The 22,397-nt window shown below is 44.2% G+C and overlaps 1 protein-coding gene across 16 annotated transcripts in view; it reads right to left on the reverse strand.

The window, feature by feature from the left end:
• Positions 1–22,397, reverse strand: part of LOC143523348 (uncharacterized) — a 75,112-nt gene that overhangs the window by 11,277 nt on the left and 41,438 nt on the right. For all 16 annotated transcript variants that reach the window (XM_077017741.1, XM_077017776.1, XM_077017768.1 and 13 more), the window contains one exon: positions 2–439. In XM_077017741.1, coding sequence (XP_076873856.1) covers positions 2–439 — 438 coding nt within the window. The remainder of the gene's footprint in view (position 1; positions 440–22,397) is intronic.

Below are 22,397 nucleotides of genomic sequence, written 5' to 3' on the forward strand. Positions count from 1 at the left end.
CTTGAGGTGGGAGATGTAGGGCAGACACTGAAGGAAACTCCTCACTTCACTCTCTTCATCTGACCAGCCCCACAACTTTACTGGTTTCTTCACTGTTTGGAGTTTCAGCACTTCTAGGAAGAGGGAGGTCTTTCTCTCTGAGAGGTCTATGTACCAGACTGCAGGAGCTGACTGGTAAACTGGCTGTAATGCTGGAAGGACACTCCTGCCTGTTTGAGTCTCATAGTCCTTCACACGTGAGGATAGATCCAGCAGGAAATCACACTGATAATTAATCCCATCTATAGGGAAGTTTGTGTAGCTGCACACAGATGTCAGCAGCTTAGTGAAACTCTCTCCTGTAGCTGCATCACACTCTGCTGCTGTAACAATCAGCTTCAGCAGAAACTCCACTGCATATCTTCTCTTTACTTTACTATAAAGAACATCATACTCAAACCTGTTGGAATACAAAGTTCACAGTAAACAAAAATGAAAATAGATACAATTTGTGCAAATCAACAGACATAACAGATTAATTTGTATAGTTTGCTGTTAACAGAACATTTCCAGTACAGTAACACCACCACTAGTCTGAACGCTGGTTCATGTCTCCTCTAAAACACACAGACCTGCCTGCATGTGTTTGTGGGTAATGAGAGACGCAGCATAACAGACCAGAGAAACCTTGAGTGTAACAAGAAATTCACCACAACCATATAGAATTTCACATGATTATGACCCCTATTATATAACATGTTTCACTGTATATCCTCTTTCTCACACACTAGTAATGATGTCTCAGTGTGTGTGTGTGTGTGTATGTGTGTGTGTGTGTGTGTGTGTGTGTGTGTGTGTGTGTGTGTGCACGCATGTGTGTGTGGACCTGTGTGTGCAGCCTGGTACACTTAATCCCATTAGTGTCTTCACTTTTCTTGTTTCACTTTATTTATCTTTTAATATTTCATTATAAAAACTGAAATAGCAATTAAGTGAAGCTGTGTCCTCTCCAGACAGGCTTGTCCAGAGATCTGATCTGTTTAGTGAAGCTGTGTCCTCTCCAGACAGGCTAGTCCAGAGATCTGATCTGTTTAGTGAAGCTGTGTCCTCTCCAGACAGGCTAGTCCAGAGATCTGATCTGTTTAGTGAAGCTGTGTCCTCTCCAGACAGGCTACTCCAGAGATCTGATCTGTTTAGTGAAGTTGTGTCCTCTCCAAACAGGCTAGTCCAGAGATCTGATCTGTTTAGTGAAGCTGTGTCCTCTCCAGACAGGCTAGTCCAGAATCCTGATCTGTTTAGTGAAGCTGTGTCCTCTCCAGACAGGCTAGTCCAGAGTCCTGATCTGTTTAGTGAAGCTGTGTCCTCTCCCGACTCATCTACCTTCTGCTAGCCCATTCCACTCACCCCCCCACAACTGATAACACAATTCACTACTTCACTCACTGCCTCACTATTGATAGACAACTCCACTCAACCCCCCGTCACTACTTCTAGAACACTCCACACACCCCCTCACCTCCTTGTGAGTTCTACCCTCTTTATTCAGGATCTTCTATGAGTCTGTGGTGGTGAGTTCTATCCTCTATGTTCAGGATCTTCTATGAGTCTGTGGTGGTGAGTTCTATCCTCTATGTTCAGGATCTTCTTTGAGTCTGTGGTGGTGAGTTCTATCCTCTATGTTCAGGATCTTCTATGAGTCTGTGGTGGTGAGTTCTGTCCTCTATGTTCAGGATCTTCTATGAGTCTGTGGTGGTGAGTTCTATCTTCTATGTTCAGGATCTTCTATGAGTCTGACGGAAGTGTCAGAGAGGAGGACACTGTCTAAGCTGCAGGCCATTATGGACAATGTCTCCCACCCACTTTACAACACACTGGTGGTGAGCAGTGTTGGGTAAGTTACTTTAAAAATGTAATTCGTTACAGTTACAAGTTACCTTGTTTAAAATGTAATTGTAGTGTAACTTTTCCGATCACTTTAGAAAAGTAATATGTAGTGAAGACTAAACTTGAGAGTTAGAGCTGGTCACTGGTCTACCCTCTTTTTTGCTATATTCAACCCCGTTGTGTCAGCCAGAACACCACTTGAGGCCAGGATGCATTCAACTCTTTATTCTCCAGTTCAAGGCAGGGATATGAATGTGAGGTGTGTGTTCCAGGATGGCTGTGTATAGTGCAGATCTGTGTATGTGTAGGTGCAGCCCCGTCGACAGGGGGGGACAACCGGGTCTGTTGTCCCGGGCCCCAGGGCCAGGGGGGCCCATCAAAGAGCCCAGCAATTTATTTTTTATTTAAAGTCTATAATTTTTAAATAATCTTGAAATCTTTCATTAATATAAAATTCTGTACTCAAAATAAACTCAATGGCTAAAATATATATGTTTTTTAACCTATCTGCATATTTTCCATTAAGTGCATACACCCCCGCATCCCACTGGAAAATGGTTTGATCCAGCACCGACCGTAACCGGCTGGTACCCCCACAACAGCGGGAAATACAGTGGTGGATAGTTAAAGTAAATACAGAAATCTGGAGCGCAGAAAAGAAAGGAAAACATTTACCTGACGAATTTTAATGTTGCATTGTGTTCCAGGTTTGAAAAGTGCTGGAATTTAGGCTAAAGTACTTGAAAATGCTTGAAAGTAACTACTTCGTTTCACAACAAATAGCTGTCTGACTGAACAGTTCTCGTGAAGACGTTAAGATTGGGCGTTTTGAAAATAACCATTAAATATTGTGATAAAAAGCGAATTATTTCGAGTATATGTATAAATATTTAACTTAATTAAGTTTAACGTGCTGGAAAATATTGAAATGGACCTTTAAAGTGAAGTACAAGTGCTTTAATTCCACATTATAAAGGTGTATGAACCCTGCAAACATGACTTTGTTCATTGCGCTGAAGCACGTCGCGCGCGAAGTTACAAAAGTCAAGAGGTGCACGACCTCGCGAATGGACAGCGCGCGAGGCCTTCGCACACGGTTGGTGCCACTGCGATTACGTCATTTTCGCGCGAACCCTCGCGCCGCTCGCGACGCGTCAAGTATATAAACAGTCAGCTGTCAGAAACAGCTTTGATGTGTGGCTATATTATATACTATATGACCTAACAGAAGGATTGTCAAATGACGAAATTCAAATGACGTGCGCTGGGGGGGGGGCACATTAAACTTTCTTGTCCCGGGCCCTAGCAAGACTGTCAATGGGCCTGTGTAGGTGTGTGGTCTGAAAATACAAATACAGATATGAGATGTATAATCTTCACTTACAGGTAACAAGCACAAATAGAATAAACAGTACAACTGGTGCCTTTGCACCCTCTGGTGGTGGATATATGCAATTGTCTTATTGACTTTTTAACGCTGTACAATGAAATATGTAACTACTCATAACAGCGAAATAATATGCTATGCAAATAGTTATAAGGTAACAAACACATACAAACGTAAGGGTCAGACATAACACACATTGTAAAGAAACAAGTAATCGTAAATGAACTAACTTAATAATCACGTGCTAACCGCTAACTTATGAGTTAGCTAAACCCGTGTGGTGAACTCAAAGCGCCGTGATCACACAAACGCAAACGTGATCATATCACAATACTATTACTACGTTACATCCTCCGCCATCCAGAATAACAATAAATTTACTTTGTCATGTACGCACGAACAATGCACTATATACAATTAAATTCCCTCGACGAACATCGCACAACAACGTGCTCCCCACAAAGATCAACTGAAACCAACTCGTCCACTGCCAGAGCAGCGCAGGTGATGACGTTACGTCCAGACAGCTAGAACACTTACGCCCCTGTAGGGCCTTTTGTACAGCCGCCCCCAAATGTATAGAATTTGCTCACAATTGGCCACAGAGCTCTGGGGAGCTGGGGGTCAACAATCATGACTACAAAGTCCTCTGTTAGATCCGCTAGCGTAGAACGCCACTTCTGGCGTAACTGAAGACCAGGTAAGTATGAGCGGATGAAGCTCGACCAAAAGTGGTCTGCTAGTACCTGGGAGTGCCTCCAAAGGCGGCGGCTTAGGAGCTCATCCTTAGGGTAAACCACCTGAGGGAGAGATCCATCTGGCCGCCCCATCAGAAGGACATTGGGTGTGACTGGATCAGGGTCTCTCGCATCAGAGGAAACGTAGCCCAGTGGTTTGGAGTTGAGGTTGCCTTCAACCTCAAGTAGCACAGTCCACAAGACCTCCTCTGAGATTGCCTGCACGCCCACTGTAGTGTAGAGAGCAGTCTTCACCAAAAGTATCTCCCTCTCCCATGCGCCCCCAAAGTGAGGTGCAGCTGGGGGGTTGAAATGAAACGAAATCATCTGCTTGGATAGGTGTTGTTGCAAGACTGGCGACAACGTTGTGAATACTTCTCTAAGCTCCCTCTCACCTCCCCGGAAATTGGTCCCTTGGTCTGAGAACAGCTCCGCAGGTCTGCCTCTTCGTGCAGTGAATCTCCGAAGAGCCATCAGAAATGAGTCAGTATCAATAGAGGTCAGGATGTCTAGATGCACAGCTCTAGTAGTCAGGCATTTAAAGACTATCCCCCATCTCTTCTCAACCCGCCGCCCCACTTTGACTCCTAGTGGCCCGAAACAGTCCATTCCAGTGGAATAGAAGGCGGGTTTGAACAGACGAAGGTGGGCTGCAGGGAGGTCAGCCATCTTAGGCACAGCAGGTTTTGACTTCCACCGAAGACAATCGGCACAGCTGCTCTGGAGACGGCAGATCGCCTCGCGTCCTCGCAGGATCCAGTAAGAGCGGCGGATCTCAGCGAGCACTCATTCTGGACCTGGGTGTCGCAGACGTCGGTCAAAATCCTGAATCAGCAGCTTGGTCATTGGATGTGCTGGCTCTAGGATGATTGGATGTAGGGTATTACAGCTCCTGATTAGGTAAATTGGCATTCCCTGATTCCCTGACAAATTCTCCATGACTGTGTGTCTGTCTCTTCATGTCCATTAAAAAGCAGTTGTGTGAGTGTGTGTGCATGAATGTGTGTGTGCTTGTGTGCCCAGTGGTGGATGGTGCTCTGCCACTAGGGTCTGTCCTCTCCCCCCTCCCTGCACCCCATTCAGTCCCCCAGGGGGCTGTGGATCCCGGTTGAGAGTACGCTGTGCGCAATTGGCTGCCGCTTCTCGCCGGTGTGTGATTGGGTATGTAAGAGTTGTATCTGTATTAAAAAATTGTAAAGCGACCTTGGGTTCTAGAAAGGCGCTATACAAGTTGAACAATTCATTCATTCATTCATTCATATTAAACTCTAGATGCTCCGACCAGCGAAGTCTCCCACCCCCCATGTGGATAAGCTCTACGCTTCCATCAAACTCAGGAGATAAAGCTATCAGTCGGCTGCTCTTGGGAATAGGTCTACCATCTCTCAGATGGTGGAATTCCTCTGGGAAGCTGCTCAGCTGTGCTCTGCTCAGGATAACTCGCTCCGCGTTGCGGTAATGTTCGGCGGTAGGTTGACTGCTCTTATCGCCCGTTCCACATAACTCTCGTGCACTGCTCTCTAGGAGCTCCCCCCAGGTATGGAACTCGCTGTGGTCTGCATCTGAAGAGTTCAACACGGCAGAGGCAGTGCCGCAGGTTGTAGATCGACGGACCTCCGTGAGGTCATCTCCCAGTGCGGTAGTGGGCTGCTCTGGCCACCGATCTGGACTCTGTAGAATGAAGGATGGCCCTTGACTCCACCTATTGGCCTCTGCAAGCTGCTGCAGCGTCCTTCCCCTCGTGATGTCGTCGGCGGGGTTCCTGGCTGAATCTACATACCGCCAAGCGTGAGGATCTGTCAGGTCTTGGATCTCGGCAACTCGAGTGCCCACAAAGACCTTGAAATGGCAAGACTCAGACTTGAGCCATGTCAATACTGTGGTGGAATCTGACCACAGGACTGTTCTGTCTAGATAGATAGATAGATAAATGGATACTTTATTGATCCCAGAGGGAAATTAAGGACCAGTTCAAGGTAAGCTTCCTTTGCACAATCTGAGAGAGTTGTGCACCTGTAAGTGCGGCACAAAGTTCTAGTCTGGGCATAGAAAGCAGTCGTTTGGGTACAACTCGTGACCGGCCCAACAAGAATGACAGATAGATCTGACCTTGACCGTCAACAGTCCGCAGGTAGGCTACTGAGCCATAGGCTTGTTCTGAAGCATCACAGAACACATGCACTTCTCACTGGACATCAGAGAGATCTGCATCCTTAGGTAGGTATGGCCGTGGCAAGACAACCAGAGGTAAAACCTGCAACTCTTCCTCCCAATCCCTCTATTGTTGAAGGAGGTCAGGGGGTAAATTCGGGTCATCCCAGCCTCTGTGCTTGTCCCACAGGTGCCGGACTAACATCTTGGCTCGGGTGGTGTAGGGTAAGATGAACCCCAAAGGATCGTACTGACTGGCGAGCACCTTGTAGATATTTACGCATAGTCGGGACGCCATAATGAACCGGACGGTGCTTGTAACCAAGGAGATCTTCCTGAGAGTTCCAACTAAGACCCAGGGTGGACTCAGGAGTGTCAACCTTCTCGAGAGTGAGCCAGAGTTCAGCACTGTTTGATCGGGCCTCTTCAGGCAGGTGACTAATAGCCCCGGGCTCATTGCTGGCCCACTGGCGCAAGTCAAATCTAGCTGACATCAGTAACGGTCTCAACTGATCAATGAGATGTCTAGCCTCAGCCACGTTCGGGAAGCTCTGCAGACAATTGTCGACATAGAAGCATCTCTCGACTGAGGATCTTACCTCGTCCCCGGGTTGGCTGTTATCTGTAACATGTCGCTGCAGGGCAAATGTGGCGCAGCAAGGGCCGCATGTTGTGCCAAAGGGTAGTACTTGCCACTCATATACTGCTGCAGGCTCATTTTGGGCTAGTGAGTCGCGATCCTCAGGGAGTAGGCGGACTTGGTGAAACATACCTTTGATATCACCTGAGATGGCTGCTGCATGCTCGCGGAACCTCAGAAGGACCCCTAGCAAAGATGCTCCTAATGTTGGTCCAGGAAGTAAGTGTTCATTCAGGCTTTGCCCTTGGTACTGATAAGAACAGTTGAACACTAATCGGTTCTTGCCGTTGTGACTGACCATGTGATGGGGAACATACCAGGCTTCCCCTTCCTCAGACAGCTGTTGAGTCTCGAGCTTCTTCACTGATCCTGCTTGAATCAGTTTCTCCATCTCTGCCTTGTAGGCACTGGCCCACTCAGGATCTCTAGACAATCTCCATTCAACCCTCCTCAGGCATGGCATGACAGCATCTTTAGTGGCCTGAAGGCAGGGCATGTTTGTCTGACGGAGCAGCGGTGTGGCATATCGGAGGACACCATCCACATCCACATGTGAGGTTCGCATCTGAAGGAGGCTTACGGCCTCATGATCCTGTCTGGAGTGGGTGACCAGCTTATCACTTCTGAATGGCACCGTATCAACTTTCCATAATTTCTCCACATAGCCCATCAGCTCATTCACCTGAGTTGGTACCGATGTCACCAAGCACTGGTGTGGGTGAGCCGTCTGGTTTACCATTCTAGCAGGCCCCTGTAGCGCCCAGCCCAACCGCGTACGAACTGCGGCAGGGCCTCCCAGAGGCCCCAACCAGACCGGCTCCATGGGAGTAATGAGATGTGGGTGGTCACTCCCGATGAGTAGATGAGGGTTCTGACAGTCTTGAAGGGCTGTATTGGCAGACCAACCAAGCGCTTGTATTTTGGCTATAGCTGCTCCATGGGGTAGGTATGATCTGCTAGGTCGATGCGAGCTGCAGTGAATGCTCCTGTGATGCGATACTTCCGTTTCGGGTTGGCAGGAGAGGAGATCGAGAAGGACACTGATGCACCATGGAGAGTCTGCACATCCTGTCGTATGGTACGCAGTGTTAGATCTTCTGGGGCGCCTTGCAGACTAAGCCTGTCTGTGGCAGCAGGCAGCAGCATTGTTCTCTCCGAGCCATCATCTAAAACAGTGAAAGTATCAAGTGTCTGATTGCCATGATGAATGAGAATGCGGACAACCTTTAGCAGGACTCTACTGCCTGCTGTGGGTCTATCGAGGTAGAGTACCTCGGTGGTTGAACTCTCGCTAGGTTTCTCCATTGCGGCAAGCTTGACTGGTCCCTTCAATGACCTGGCGTTGACCTCATGAAGCACCTGTAGGTGTTTTCCCTGACACAGACCACAAGCCTTTTTTAGTTTACACTGCGCTGCCTGATGCCGTCGAACATCTCCAGCATCTCCGGCTGGTCCTTATCCAGTCCGCTACTTGCATTGTGGTAAGCTTAGATATCACCGTACACCAGGGGTCACCAACGTGGTGCCCGCGGGCACCATGTCGCCCGCGAGGACGTTATGAGTCGCCCGCGGGCTTGTTTTAAAAAGAGCATGAGGAGATGTCTTCGCATCAAGGTGTATACTCTCGTCAGTTGCCTGAGCCTCCATCTTGAGGGCCTGAAGCTCTAATCATCTGGTCAAGGTGGTCCGTTAGCGGTTGGTCGCTAGATGGTTGCACTTCTTCTGAATCGTCTGGCCAGGGAGGCGGCGCAGGCGAGTCATCCTCCTCGCTATCTGATTCGCTCTTGCAGGATGGCCACATCTGTGCTGGAGTTGGGTCCTGTTTTCTAATGCAGGCGTCTTGTTTCAGTTATGTGCTATGAAGAGGCCTTTGACCAGACTGGAAGTGACGAGGTGTATCTACAAGCTCCTTCATATCTGCTCTGATGGAGCGAAGTTCAGCTAGGTCAGATGAAATGCGCTGCTGTGACTGTCGGAGTTCATGCTGGATCTCCTCCAGCTCTACTCTGATAACCTCTTCAGGCTGCCGAGAGAGTATGGATGTGAAGTAGAGTAATCTCGTGTCGCTCCCCTGTATACTTGATCTGAGCGTAGCTGAGATGCTCACTGGTCCTTTGCTTCAAGCGTCAGACTGGTGCCAGGATAGCATGCATCTGCCTCTGTCCAGGCCTCATCATATCCCACGGGCTGGTGGCGTGGTGAACCGTGAGTGTAGTTGAGGGTGGTCATCTTGGCCCTTCCCTCCCGATACGGATTCCGCCTGTCATCATGTCCATGTCTGTGGGGATGATAACCGGCTAATGCTACCTCATAATCCTCATAGCGAGTTGGGAGCTGTAGACGCCGCTTGGGACATACATCCTGTGTCTCGTTGTTGAACTGCATCCATCTTCAGGGGGGTAAACACAGCCCAATCCGGCTCGAAGGACCATTAAATGTAGTGAAGACTAAACTTGAGAGTTAGAGCTGGTCACTGGTCTACCCTCTTTTGCTATATTCAATCCCGGTGTGTTGGCCAGAACACCACTTGAGGCCAGGGTGCATTCAACTCTTTATTCTCCAGTTCAAGGCAGGGATATGAATGTGAGGTGTGTGTTCCAGGATGGCTGTGTATAGTGCAAATCTGTGTATGTGTAGGTGTGTGGTCTGAAAATACAAATACAGATATGAGATGTATAATCTTCACTTACAGGTAACAAGCACAAATAGAATAAACAGTACAACTGGTGCCTTTGCACCCCCTGGTGGCAGATATATGCAATTGTCTTAATGACTTATTAACGCTGTACAACGAAATATGTAACTACTCATAACAGCGAAATAATATGCTATGCAAAGAGTTATACGGTAACAAACACATACAAACGTAAGGGTCGGACATAACACACATTGTAAAGAAACAAGTAATCGTAAATGAACTAACTTAATAATCACGTGCTAACCACTAACTTATGAGTTAGCTAAACCCGTGCGGTGAACTCAAGGCGCCGTGATCACACGAACGCAAACGTGATCATATCACATTACTACTACTACGCTACATCCTCCGCCATCCAGAATAACAATAAACTTACTTTAAGTCATGTACGCACGAACAATGCACTATATACAATTAAATTCCCTCGACGAACATCGCACGACGACGTGCTCCCCACAAAGATCAACTGAAACCAACTTGTCCACTGCCAGAGAGGCGCAGGTGATGACGTCACGTCCAGCCAGCTAGAACGCTTACGCCCCTGTAGGGCCTTTTGTACATAATGTAACTAATTACTTTTGGATTACTTTGTGATTACTTTAAGGTTTAAATTGACCCATGAGCAACATTTAATTTTTGAGAACTGACAGCATGAACCTTAAAAGAGTACTAAACTGAGAGGGAATTGCTGACAGGCAATCACAGGAGGTCCACAAGAAGAGATGCCTGCACCAGGCATGCAAGATTCTCAGACTCCTGTCATCGGGCCATACTTTTTTCTGCTCCTCCCCCAGGCTCTACCATTTTCACAGTTTGCAGACTAACACAAGCAGGTTCAGAAACCACTTCTTTCCCACAGCGGTCACCTTATTGAACTCTTCCAAAGGACCATTCTTTCCTTCCCCTCTATCCATACCTTACCATCCCCACAACATCTGTACAGTGTTCATTTTCAAGTCACATCTGTATAGCCCTATCTACAGTGGTATAGGATAATCTGTATATTATCTGTATGATTCAATCTGTATTTATCACATTTATTTATACCATATATTTTTCTTTGCCCTGTGCATTGTACTGCCATAACTACATTACACACACATGCATTTCCCTAGTGTGACGCGCGGCGAAGGATGAAACACGAATCCTCGCTTACGACAAACGTCACTTTTATTATTAACAAATATCTGGTGCATATAGCGCACATGAAACATTAAACACACACAGACGTGTCAACTTTAGGCAACGACGAGCACAGGACACTGCGCGTGCACATTAAGTAGACAGACCACATTAGCCCCACGTGAGTACGAGACAAGCCACAGGTGTGACGGATTATCACAAGACACAACCACAACCACACAGATCCACAGACACAGACGATTACACGTGGACAACGTAAACACAAGCCCAAAAGGGAGGGGTCGGGGTCCTCAACGTGACAGACGCCCCCTCCAAGGGCACTACCCGTCTCGGGGTGCCAATAGGACCGAGTGCCCCGAACCCACAACGATGGGCGGATCTGACACGCTCAGTCCTGCGTCTGGGAGGTGACCGCCCTCGGCGAAGTGTCCGCCACGAACCGCCTAGAACACGCTCCCTGGGAAGACCGGGGAGAAGACGTTGGACACATTTAACGGGACCTGTACAAACACATAGACAGGGACATTCATACATAGAGGAACAAAAGGGCAAAAGGGGTTTGGCACACATACGGGAAGATTCACAAACACTAGCAAACACACACATGAAACAAGCGCCAAGCTACGCGCCAGGAGGAGAGCGATGAGGGGAGAGAGATCGGGAGCCGCAGCTGCTGCAGTGGGCGGTCCTCCTCCAGCCTTCGCTGCGAACCCTCCGCTGGGGGCTGCGCGACTGGCGGACGTACCTGGTGCAGGCGACTGGCGGACGTGCCTGCTGCAGCGCAGCCGGTCTTTCCCCTTGGTGAGCCGTAGGGCACGTAGGGCATTCCCCCTTCTCCTCGCGACCGCCCCCTGGAGCCAGCAGTGTGGTCTTCTTCCTCTGTCTCCATCGCCTCACTGCCCTGGCTCCAGCTCATGGGCTGCTCTGGGCTGCCACCCCAGGAGTAGTCCATCTCCTCTCCTCCGGAGCGCTCGGAGGATGGGCCCACCTCGGGAGTCCACCTTCCTTTCAGTCCCGGCAGATAGCTCAGAGGTGGGAGGGCTCTCCTCTTCCTCCTCGGTGTAGGAGCCCTCCTCATCCTCCTCCTCCCCACCGTAGCCAACGGTGGGCGCGGAGCACTCCGACGGAGGGTAGTCCTCGTCTTCCTCCTCTCCCCCACCATAGTCAACGGTGGGCGCGGAGTACACCGACGGAGGGTAATCCTCGTTCTCCTCTTCCACCTCCCCACTGTTTTCTACAGTGGGAGAGGGGCACACGGGTGGAGGGAGGTAGTCCTCTTCCTCCGAGTCCTCCTCCTCACCGTAGTCTACGGTGGAAGCGTCGCACACCGACGGAGGGTGGTCTTCCTCTTCTTCCTCCGAGTCCTCCCCCCCAAACTCCTCCTCCGGGGCGCACAGCATGAATGCGCATACCCGGTCCGACTCCAGTTGCTCCGGTGTAGGCACGGCGTCTCGGCGCGGCGGAGGGGAAAAAGCGCGGTGATGCCGCTTACTGGGGCGCTGACTCTTTTTCGGCCGAGTAGTGTTGCCTAGCATCTTCAGGTGTCTCTTGTTGGCTCGTCGTTCTGTGACGCGCGGCAGAGCGGCGAAGGATGAGACACGAATCCTCGCTTACGACAAATGTCACTTTTATTATTAACAGATATCTGGTGCATATAGCGCACATGAAACATTAAACACACACAGACGTGTCAACTTTAGACAACGACAAGCACAGGACACTGTGACGCTCACGGGATTGCGAAGGACGAGGCACAGATTCAACGTGGAACGTCACTTTAATGAGTGAATAGCGCGACAGCGCACAAATAACAAATAAACATACAAAGTGGACTGACTCAAACATGTAGACTCTGACAACGACGAGCACAGGACACTGCGCGAACGCATTAAATAGACAAACCACATAAACCCCACGTGAGTACGAGACAAGCCACAGGTGTGACGGATTATCACAAGACACAACCACAACCACACAGATCCACAGACGCAGACGATTACACGTGGACAACGTAAACACACGCCCAAAAGGGAGGGGCCGGGGTCCTCAACGTGACACCTAGGTAATTTATCTACTCTGCACATATCTATTAACCATCTTTACTTACACTAGCTGTAAATAACTGCATTTTATCTCTAAATACTGCATTCTATACAATCTGCACGTGTTGCACTTTATTAGATACCAAACTGCATTTCATTACTTCATACAATTTTTATTTAAATGTATTGCTTGTCGAACGGTAGGTCTAGCTAGGTACATAACTCTGTGTGCACCGTATGATAAGTTTTAGAATATAGTCACATACAAATAACCATCTGTAAAATCTGCCGATCGTGTATTTTGTTTGAAAATTGGCCGATACCGATCTTTCCATCTCTAATTAAATATAGTGTCTCATTTGCAGGGTAAATAACTAAAATGTAATTTACCAGAGAAACTCAATACATTTGAATATCATCAAAAAGTGAGTTTATTACCTTGTACAGTTAATACAGAAATGTTGGCACTCCATAACACAATAATGCTGGGCTTCCATAACACCTCAGCAGTTCCACAAGCTGCCACACTGATGTAGTAACTCATGTAAAAGGAGCCCCGACCAAGTATTGTATATACTGTAGCCTACATCCTTTTTTATTGTTCTAATGTAATATGCCATCTAATATGTAATATGTGTTATGCATATCTAATATGTGTTATGCCAAACTTAAACACTGGTTTATTGGAATTTATACAAGTATATATTTTATCTTGTGTGTTTGTGTATATATATATCTACTTGACTAAATCTAACTTTTATTACAATTTTTTTCTTTTATAACCCAGGTGGTGAAAAGAAGCACAGTACAGATTCACAGGTTTGTTGTGTTGAACAGAGGCAAGTCTCACTGTTGAAGTGTGATGCATTGAATGATACAGCAAACAGCATGGCTTCTTACTGGTCAAAGAGACGGAAGGTAAATAGGGAAGTAAGCAGGATAGAGAACGAGATCTTGCAAGAGTTTGAAAAAACAGTTGAGACAGGACCACATGGGGGCGAAAGCTTCCAAACTGAAGAGCACAGGTTTGTGAATTTGGCTAGTGCAAATACCGTTGAAGCACGTACACAGAGTTCAGCTTCAAATGAAGCCAGCTCTGCCTGTGCTAGTGATGTCATGGACGAGTCTGATGGTGACTCTGAACAATGTGCAGTTGGTAGCAGTTTCTCTAGTGAATCAGCTGGTGGTTCAGATGAAGAATATTATGAAAGGACAATATGCTTTACATGAGCTTGAAACACTGGGCCGCAAAGTTTTCAATTTCACTGGTTGCTCTTACAGCACTCCTGTGTATTCTGCAAGTGTTTCACCCAAAACTTCCACGTGATGGAAGGACACTCCTTGGCACACCAGCAAAGGTACCCACTTGTAAAATGGGAAACGGACAGTACTACCACTTTGGTTTAGATCAAGGGTTGCTCTCTAGATTAAAGTGTCTAGTTTTTCCTGCAGATGTCAACAAACTGAAACTGCAGTTCAACATTGATGGCCTTCCTTTGTTAAAAAGTTCTAGGCTACAGTTTTGGTCAATTCTTGGATTACTCTATTGTGATTACACCAGAACCCCATTTGTTGTTGGTATATACTGTGGAGCAGGGAAACCTGGAAGCGTCTTTGAGTTCCTAAAGGAATTTACAAAGGATTTGACACATGTTCTTACTAATGGCATTGTGTATTGTGGTAGATCTTTTCAGGTACTTCTTTCAGCTTTTGTGTGTGATGCTCCAGCTCGTGCTTTTGTCAAAAACGTGAAAGCTCATAATGTTTACTATGGATGTGATAAATGTACACAGGCTGGTGTGTGGAAGAATAAGATGACATTTCCTGATATTGCAGTTAAACCTAGGACTGATGCTGATTTTGCAGCTATGGTTGATGAAGACCATCACCTAGAACAAAAACTTAGCCCTTTGACAAGTGTGGTAAAAATGGTTTCTCAGTTCCCTATAGATTACATGCATCTTTGCTGTCTTGGGGTAACAAGAAAACTCCTGTACTTCTGGCTGAGATGCAAAAATTTGACCACAAGGATTCAATCTCAAGTAGTTGGCTTGATTTCTAGCAAACTTTTAGGGCTACGTTCTCACACTCCTGTTGAGTTTGCACGCAAACCAAGGGACCTGACTGAGGTGGATCGGTGGAAAGCCACTGAGCTAGGACAATTCATGTTGTACTCTGGACTGTTGTGCTCCGAGATTGTCTGCCTAGCGAGCTCTATGACAATTTTATGCTGTTTTCTGTTGCCATGCGTTTACTCCTGTCTCCAGGTAACAATGAACAAATGGTAAAATTTGCTCATGATCTCCTCGTGTCTTTTGTGCAGCACTTTGGGAAACTATGGAAGTGACGAAGTTGTGTTCACTATACACCAGTTGATTCACTTAGCCGATGAGTATAGACACTTTGGTCCACTTGACAATGTGTCTGGGTTTCCGTTTGAGAATTATTTGTGTCAGATTAAATGTCTCCTACGCAAACCACACCAGCCATTGCAGCAAGTTGTTAAAAGATTATCAGAAGCGACACCGGCTTTGGTGGAAATGCCTCCAAGTGAGGCTACAGTTGCAGGCTTGCATTATAGTGGTCCCTTACCCTCTCAGTTTTGTCGTGCTGAGCAGTTCAGAAAGGTAACTTCCAGAGACTTCTGCTTATCCACTGAGACTAGTAATAATTGCATCGAGGTTTCAGGTGAGATTGGTGTGATCAAGAATGTCATCAGGGACAATGGAAATATTTTTCTGCTATTTCAGAAATTCAGACACTGTGAACCCTACTTTGAGTATCCATGTACCTCCGCATATATTGGTTGTTACAGGGTGTGTGATTTATCTGACAATCTGATAGTGGTAAAGCTTTCACACATACAAAGAAAGTGTGTTCTATATCCAGTAGATAATGGCTCTGTAGTCTTTCCTATGCTTCACAAATAATCATCTATAGAGAACACACCTCAACTTATGAGTATTTCGTATGTATAGTAGTGTTCAGGAATGTTGTAATAGTTCTATTTTTATTGTGTTTGATGGAATAGGGTCAGCAACTAGCTGTTCACCAGCTACTTTATTAGAAACAATTGCCTACTGTCACCGGCTACTCTAATAGGCTCTGTGTAGTTCATAATCAGTTATGTGGATAGCCCATTCGCTTCGTTTTTGTGGAGCTACTTTGAGCCTTGTTAATGGTGGAAAAATAGTGATATTTGCATAAACAATGCAATTCCACTATTGCTAGCATTGTGAGCCTGTTGTTAGCCTCGGCTAATAGAGTTGTATTTTGGAATGCTATAGAAACGGAGGTGGGATACTCGTAAGAGATTCCTACTGGTTTTCATGTTTCACTACATCCCAAGTTCATTTCACACTGGTGTTCTCCTTTAAAAGTGGAGGAGGAAAAAGGCCTAATTTGAAAAGTTTCCTGTTTGCCAGTTATCCAGTTCCTGTTTCATGTGTTTCTATGTTTCAGATGGAAAACAAACAATATTGTGTGGTGGAGTTCCAGGACAGGGGTACTGCCGTCGTGCCTAGCTGCTGGCTCAAGGGTGACAAATGTTCATGGCCACCCTATAACAGCCAAAAGCTGCAAAAATCTGTCAGACAGAGAGAAATATCCAGAACTGACTGGACTGTTCATGACAATGTGCGGTGTCTAGTAACTAATCAGTTTTTTAATTCAATTTTCTATATATATTTTTTATAGATACCTATGAAATGGCTCACAGCCGTCTTAAATTAGTTGAAGAAGGTTGCTGCACATCAGACCTGCAGTCAGATGAGGATACAGAAGAACGAAAAAAAAGGAAAATGAGGTGCATTTGTAACTTTCTCTGACTTCTGTTTTATTTTTTGCCATTGTATGTTGGGAATCTGATCATTCACATAACGGTCAAATATTGTGTTCAGGATTAATACTCGTTACAGTGACTATGTTGATGAGGACCCTGCGGAATCAAAAAGGAGACAATTAGCCAAGCCTCCTCCAGTAGTGCTGCCAGGTACCTTTCTTTTTTAAATTAAATGAAACCAGTGAATATTTTCACAGATTTTGTCCATTACTGAGTAGTGTTGGAGCAGCTGTCTGTTAATACAAAGTTGGCTTGTGACACCTTAATCACATCATATGCTGAAGAAGTAGCTAAGGTACAACAACTAAGGTACAACAAGGTCTACTTCTTCAGTGTAACAGTATTAAACTTTGATTTGTCTCATTAGAAGTCAGCCTGGGATATACGGCACAGGAACAAAGATCAAATAATGGTTAGAATTGTATTATTCTGTTATTTTATTCAAATTCTTAAAAAAAAAAAAGACATATTTTACAAAGCTGTTCAAAATGTTGAATTTTTCTTCATTGTGCAGGATCATTCCGGGGACAGTGGCCATCAAATGGTAAGTTATTGAGTAGCAGTTGTGTCTGTTTTCTTTACTTGAGTGATATTCCAGTATATATGATCATAACGGCATTCAAAGTTTGCAAAAATATAATTGACAGATTAAATTGTAATGTAGATGTCATGTCACTGTTTGCAAATAATTAGTGACAAAGAGAAGTGTTAGCAGTTATTACATTGTGCTACATATTGGCAGTAAAACATTAAATGTTTCTGAATATAAATTCTTACCAAAAAATCTGATCTGAAAACAGTGATCACAGTGATCAGTGTCACGTTGAGGACCCCGGCCCCTCCCTTTTGGGCGTGTGTTTACGTTGTCCACGTGTATCGTCTGCGTCTGTGTATTTCCGTGGTAGTGGTTATGTCTTGTGCTAATGTGTATCACCTGTGGCTCGTCTTGTGAATCACGTGGGGCTAATGTGGTTTGTCTATTTAATGTGCGCTCGCGCAGTGTCCTGTGCTCGTCAATGTCTCAAGTCTGCACGTTGTGTGCTTATGTTCCATGTTTATCGTGCGCTATTGCGCAACGTTTTCTGTACATAAAAGTGACGTCTGTCGCCACAAGTGGGATCCGTGTCTCGTCCTTCGCTGCGCTCCCAGCGTCACAATCAGAGAATCACAATATCGTTATATCATCTTTATCATGGGCAACGTATCGTGACAATATTGTATCATCACATGCATATATTGCTAAAAATACATTGTATAAAATACATTGTGGACAAAATTACTTTAAAGTGTTACAGTGATAAAGAGCAAGAAATAACAATAATCCTGTGTATACAGATGCAAAACATTTCTTCAGGCAAATAACTCACTCACTCCACTCACTCAGACATGTTTTCCATCTCACCTGTGCCCCAGTGTAATTCCATTTGAATTACATATGATATAATGAACAGTGTTGTATAAAGTATTCGAGACCCATACTTGAGTAAAAGTACAAGTACTCTATCAAAACATTGACTTGAGTAAAAGTTGAAGTGTTCTTTAAAAACTTTACTTAAGTAGAAGTACAGAAGTATTCAGCATTTTTTGTACTTAAGTATTGCAAGTAGTTTAGTCTAAAATTTATTACTCAAGTACTGAAAGTAAAAAGTACAAGTATTGTGTTTTGAAGTAATTAAAGAAAGCCATCAAAGTTTGATTATCAATAGTTTTTATATATCACTTACAAATCAAAGATGTCAAAGATCACAAGTACAAGTGTTCTGTATGTACTTAAAAAACTGGGGTTAACACTTCGTACACAAAAAACAGATAACCTATGTCTTGCTATGTCGTAGGTTTGACGCAGAAGTACAAATTCGCCTTAATTTAGCTGAGAAAACAAGGTGTATTTTGGACGTAAAATCCGTCTGTCGGATTCTAAGGGTGAGCCTACTGCCCTGCGTTTACCCTCATTAAATGCCCTTACCCTATAAAAACACTACACTATAAAAATGGACACGATTAGTCAGCACGTTGCCTTTATTGCCAGCTAATGTTAAATGAATTCTGCAGCACGCCATGAACATAATTAGGTTAGTTAGCTAAGATATCTAACCTAACTAGTGCTTACTGCGCTCTTCTGCTGTTACCAAACACGGTACCATCTCTTTTAATGAGATAAAAAGCGAATTATTTGCAATCATTTCGAATATATGTGCATTTGTATAAATATGTAAATTAAGCTGAAGGTGCTGGAAAATACAGAAAATGGACTTTAAGTGCCGTACAAGTGCATGAATTCTACCTTGTAACTTCGCACGCACAAAAATCGAGTGGTGCACGACATCGCGAGGCGACCGCGCGCGTGGTCAACGCTCATGGGCGGAGCTGCCGCGATTGCGTCATTTTTGCCGCGCGGACCCTTGCGGCAGTCACGACGTGTCAAGTGAACCTAGATTACGAAGCTCAAGTGTTCAGTGAAGGCAGCAGCAGAGTAAACGAGACGCGACCGGAGAATGTGCAGTTTTCTCATAAGACAGCCTGATCGCTTGACACGGTGACAGCGCCAGCTAACACGTTTATAATTGTAACGAGTAACTATATATCACGTAAAAAATGTATCGGAGTAAAAGTATTAAACTGATGGAAAATATGTAGTGAAGTAAAAGTGGAAGTAGGAGAAAAAAATAATACTCCAGTAAAGTACAGATACAGCATTTTAGTACTTAAGTACAGTAGCGAAGTAGTTCTACTTTGTTACTATACAACTCTGATAATGAATAATCAAGAAAATCCTACCTTAACTCTACCTGAATTGCAGAAATGAAGTGAGTGATGAGCCAAAACCAGAAGTAGGACTAGAAATGTTAAAATAAACTGATTTACCTTTTTCTTTACAGGTTTGGGTTCAGCGCACTGGTCTGAGCAGTGTTTTAATGGTTAGTGACCTTAATTAATTAAATGTCCATTTAAAAGTCTTAGAAGGTTCTTAGTGACATTTTGTTTGTCATGTTAGACTCCCAAGGCAGCAGCAACCCAGTGTACCATACACTGCAAGCCCCAGAATATGAAAGAAATGGTAAATAATGAACTAATTACTTTGATATTTTAGATATTATTTCTTTTAAAGCCCTAGAAATTTTATCCAACCTAAATTTTGGTTTAAGCTTTACCTGTTATTGTTTAATTATTGAAATGTTAAAAATCAGTATATTATTTAAATTCATCACATTTTTACAATTTTAATGATTGTTCTTCAATGTGATCTTGTGGGAGCAGATCCGATATGGCCAGAGTCAAGGCAAGTCCTGAAAGGTATGATACTTGTTTAAAATCTGAGCTTAAAGACTACATATTACAGATTGATATTAAATCATTTCTTAAGTTAAAGCTATTTTTACAGTAGAAGTGTCGGTTATTTGACCACTCTGAATATGCATCATAGAGTCTCTATGATGCAACTATATACATTTTTTATACATTAATGATCCGAATCGTTTTCATTCGATTCCGATCCTTTGAAATTTACGAGATCAATCCCGATTTCAGATCAGGTGATTGGATCGGGGACATCCCTACTTGTAATCTACCATTACCTCACAGAGACAGCAGGAAGGCTAAATTATTTAGCATAAGCTAACACTGATCAAAATGTTCAAATCTATAGCTTATTAGGCTGCACCTTAGTAACACTACTGTTACACATATTTTCCTTTATTACGATATTCACATTATCCTTGCTGTTCTGTATCTGTCTGATTTAATATTAAAGGTATATTTAATAGCTTAAATAAACAAAAGTGGTAGCCCTTTTGTTGATTTAGGATAATAATCTTGTTTGGTTATTGTGTTTCAGAGATAGCAGTTAATAAACTGATAACCATTTTGGTTAATATCCGTGAGGATATAAAAGAGGCTCGAAAGGAGATCCTGACACTCCAGAAGGATGTTGGAGAAATTAAACAATGGTTTGGAACACAGAATAAGAGCGTGGAATCACTGGGTGCTGCTTTATGTCTGCCCTTGAAGACTGTGGAGGATTTTGAGGAATCAGAGAGACAACTTCAGACTGAAGCAGTCCATCGAAAAACCGTAAGTACTTATCAGTCATAGTATAGCACCTTGTTTTTTAGTATGTTCAATAGTAATATAACATGTACACACACATTTTCAAAGTTGAAATTGTTGTCATAGATAATGCATAATATGCAGACATGCACTACATTGCCAAAGGTGTCCACTCGCCTGCTTGGCATTTAATTATGTAAGGCTTGGATGCAACTGCCATTCGTTATGGGAAAACAGACCATGAAGCTCTGTACGCACTGTTCTTGAGCTAATCTGAAGGTTTGTGAGAGCGAGAAATCTTGCTTGTTTGTGGGTGACCAAATACTAAAATACTAAAATAATAACTTATTTAAAAATCCCAGTGTTTCCTGGATTTTTCTCATTTTGTCTCTCATGGTTGAAGTTACCCATGTTGAAAATTACAGACCTCTCTCATTTCTCTAAGCAGGAAAACTTACACAATCAGTGGCCAACTAAATACTTTTTGGCCCCACTGTATGTACTGTATGTGTTATTTTTACAAAATGTACCACGTATAATACCAAACAGAGCTAACTGAAACTAAAGAAACCAATGTTTATTTAAATTTTGATTTTGTAGGTGTCCAAGTGTGCTGCTGTGGGTGGTGGGACACCAGAGACAACAATACGCCGCATTTTGCAGTCATCGTTGACAAATGAATTGGCTTGTCAGTTTAATTGGGCTGGGAAAGGATGTAAAAGGCCATTCAAAGACACCATCTTGAAAGACTGCATATTTGGTAGGTCTTTACAGGTGTTATCTCTTATCTCCACAGTTTTCCACTAGCAGGCAGAGACATCTTTAGGCTGCAACGTGCCCAAGGCCAAAAAAAATTCAACGTCACCTTTGTCGTCCCAACATTTTGCACCTGCAGTTTTCAGTCTGAAGTAAAATGCAAGCCAACAATTGTTGAGTTCGGTTATATTCGGGAGTTCAGAACTGCAGAACACTAAACAAATTCAGAGGTGTCAATTCCAGGTTCAGAAAGTAAAAGTCCTCACCAGGAATTTGCTCAATCTTGCTAGATTTTCTAATTAGTGCAATCCAGGTAAAATTAGTGGAATCAACACAATCCAGGAAGCCTGAGTGAGGACTGAGTCCTGGTGAGGACTTTTACTTTCTGAACCTGAAATTGACACCTCTGAACAAATTCATACAGTACAGTAAATGTAAATTTCTCACAGACCGACAGACACAATCAGTAAATAATTACTATTATTGTTGTTGATCAGTATCTAAGTCATACTCATTAATTGTCTATAGCCATAGTCAGTACTGCTCAGTCAGTAGTCTATAGAACTGGCATCATCATCGATTACATCATCAAACTCCCCTCAATCTGTTTTGTTGAGGTTCACCTGAAGAGGGGCACATTTGCAAACACTTCCCTTTTCTCAGGACAAATTAACACTGCAAAGGCCATTCCCAAATGGACAAACTGCCATCAGAGACGGTCTTACTGTTTCTTATCGTACTGTGATATCACACAGCTGGTCCTGACTGCTGCATCCCTGGATGAGTGCAACTCTGTAAAAACTCCTTAATGCCTTTGCAGTTTAATCAATTTTCAGATGCCCGTGCCGGTTCTGTATCAGTCTAGTTCTTGTATTTCTCTGCATGTTTACATTTGTAATAGTGATTCAAATTGTAATTCTTCAACACAGCTAAATGTTCTCTGCAAATTAAGCACACAACTTTACAGTTTTTCTTCAGTAAATTAATATTCAGAAGTCCATTCCTTGTTAAAAACTGCATTCTGTATCAATCATTCTTTTTTAGTTAGCGGACATATAGAGTTAAGAGCTCATTTTTTTAAAGCTGTCCAAC

Source organism: Brachyhypopomus gauderio, chromosome 1, assembly GCF_052324685.1.
Source record: "Brachyhypopomus gauderio isolate BG-103 chromosome 1, BGAUD_0.2, whole genome shotgun sequence".
NCBI lineage: Eukaryota > Metazoa > Chordata > Actinopteri > Gymnotiformes > Hypopomidae > Brachyhypopomus > Brachyhypopomus gauderio.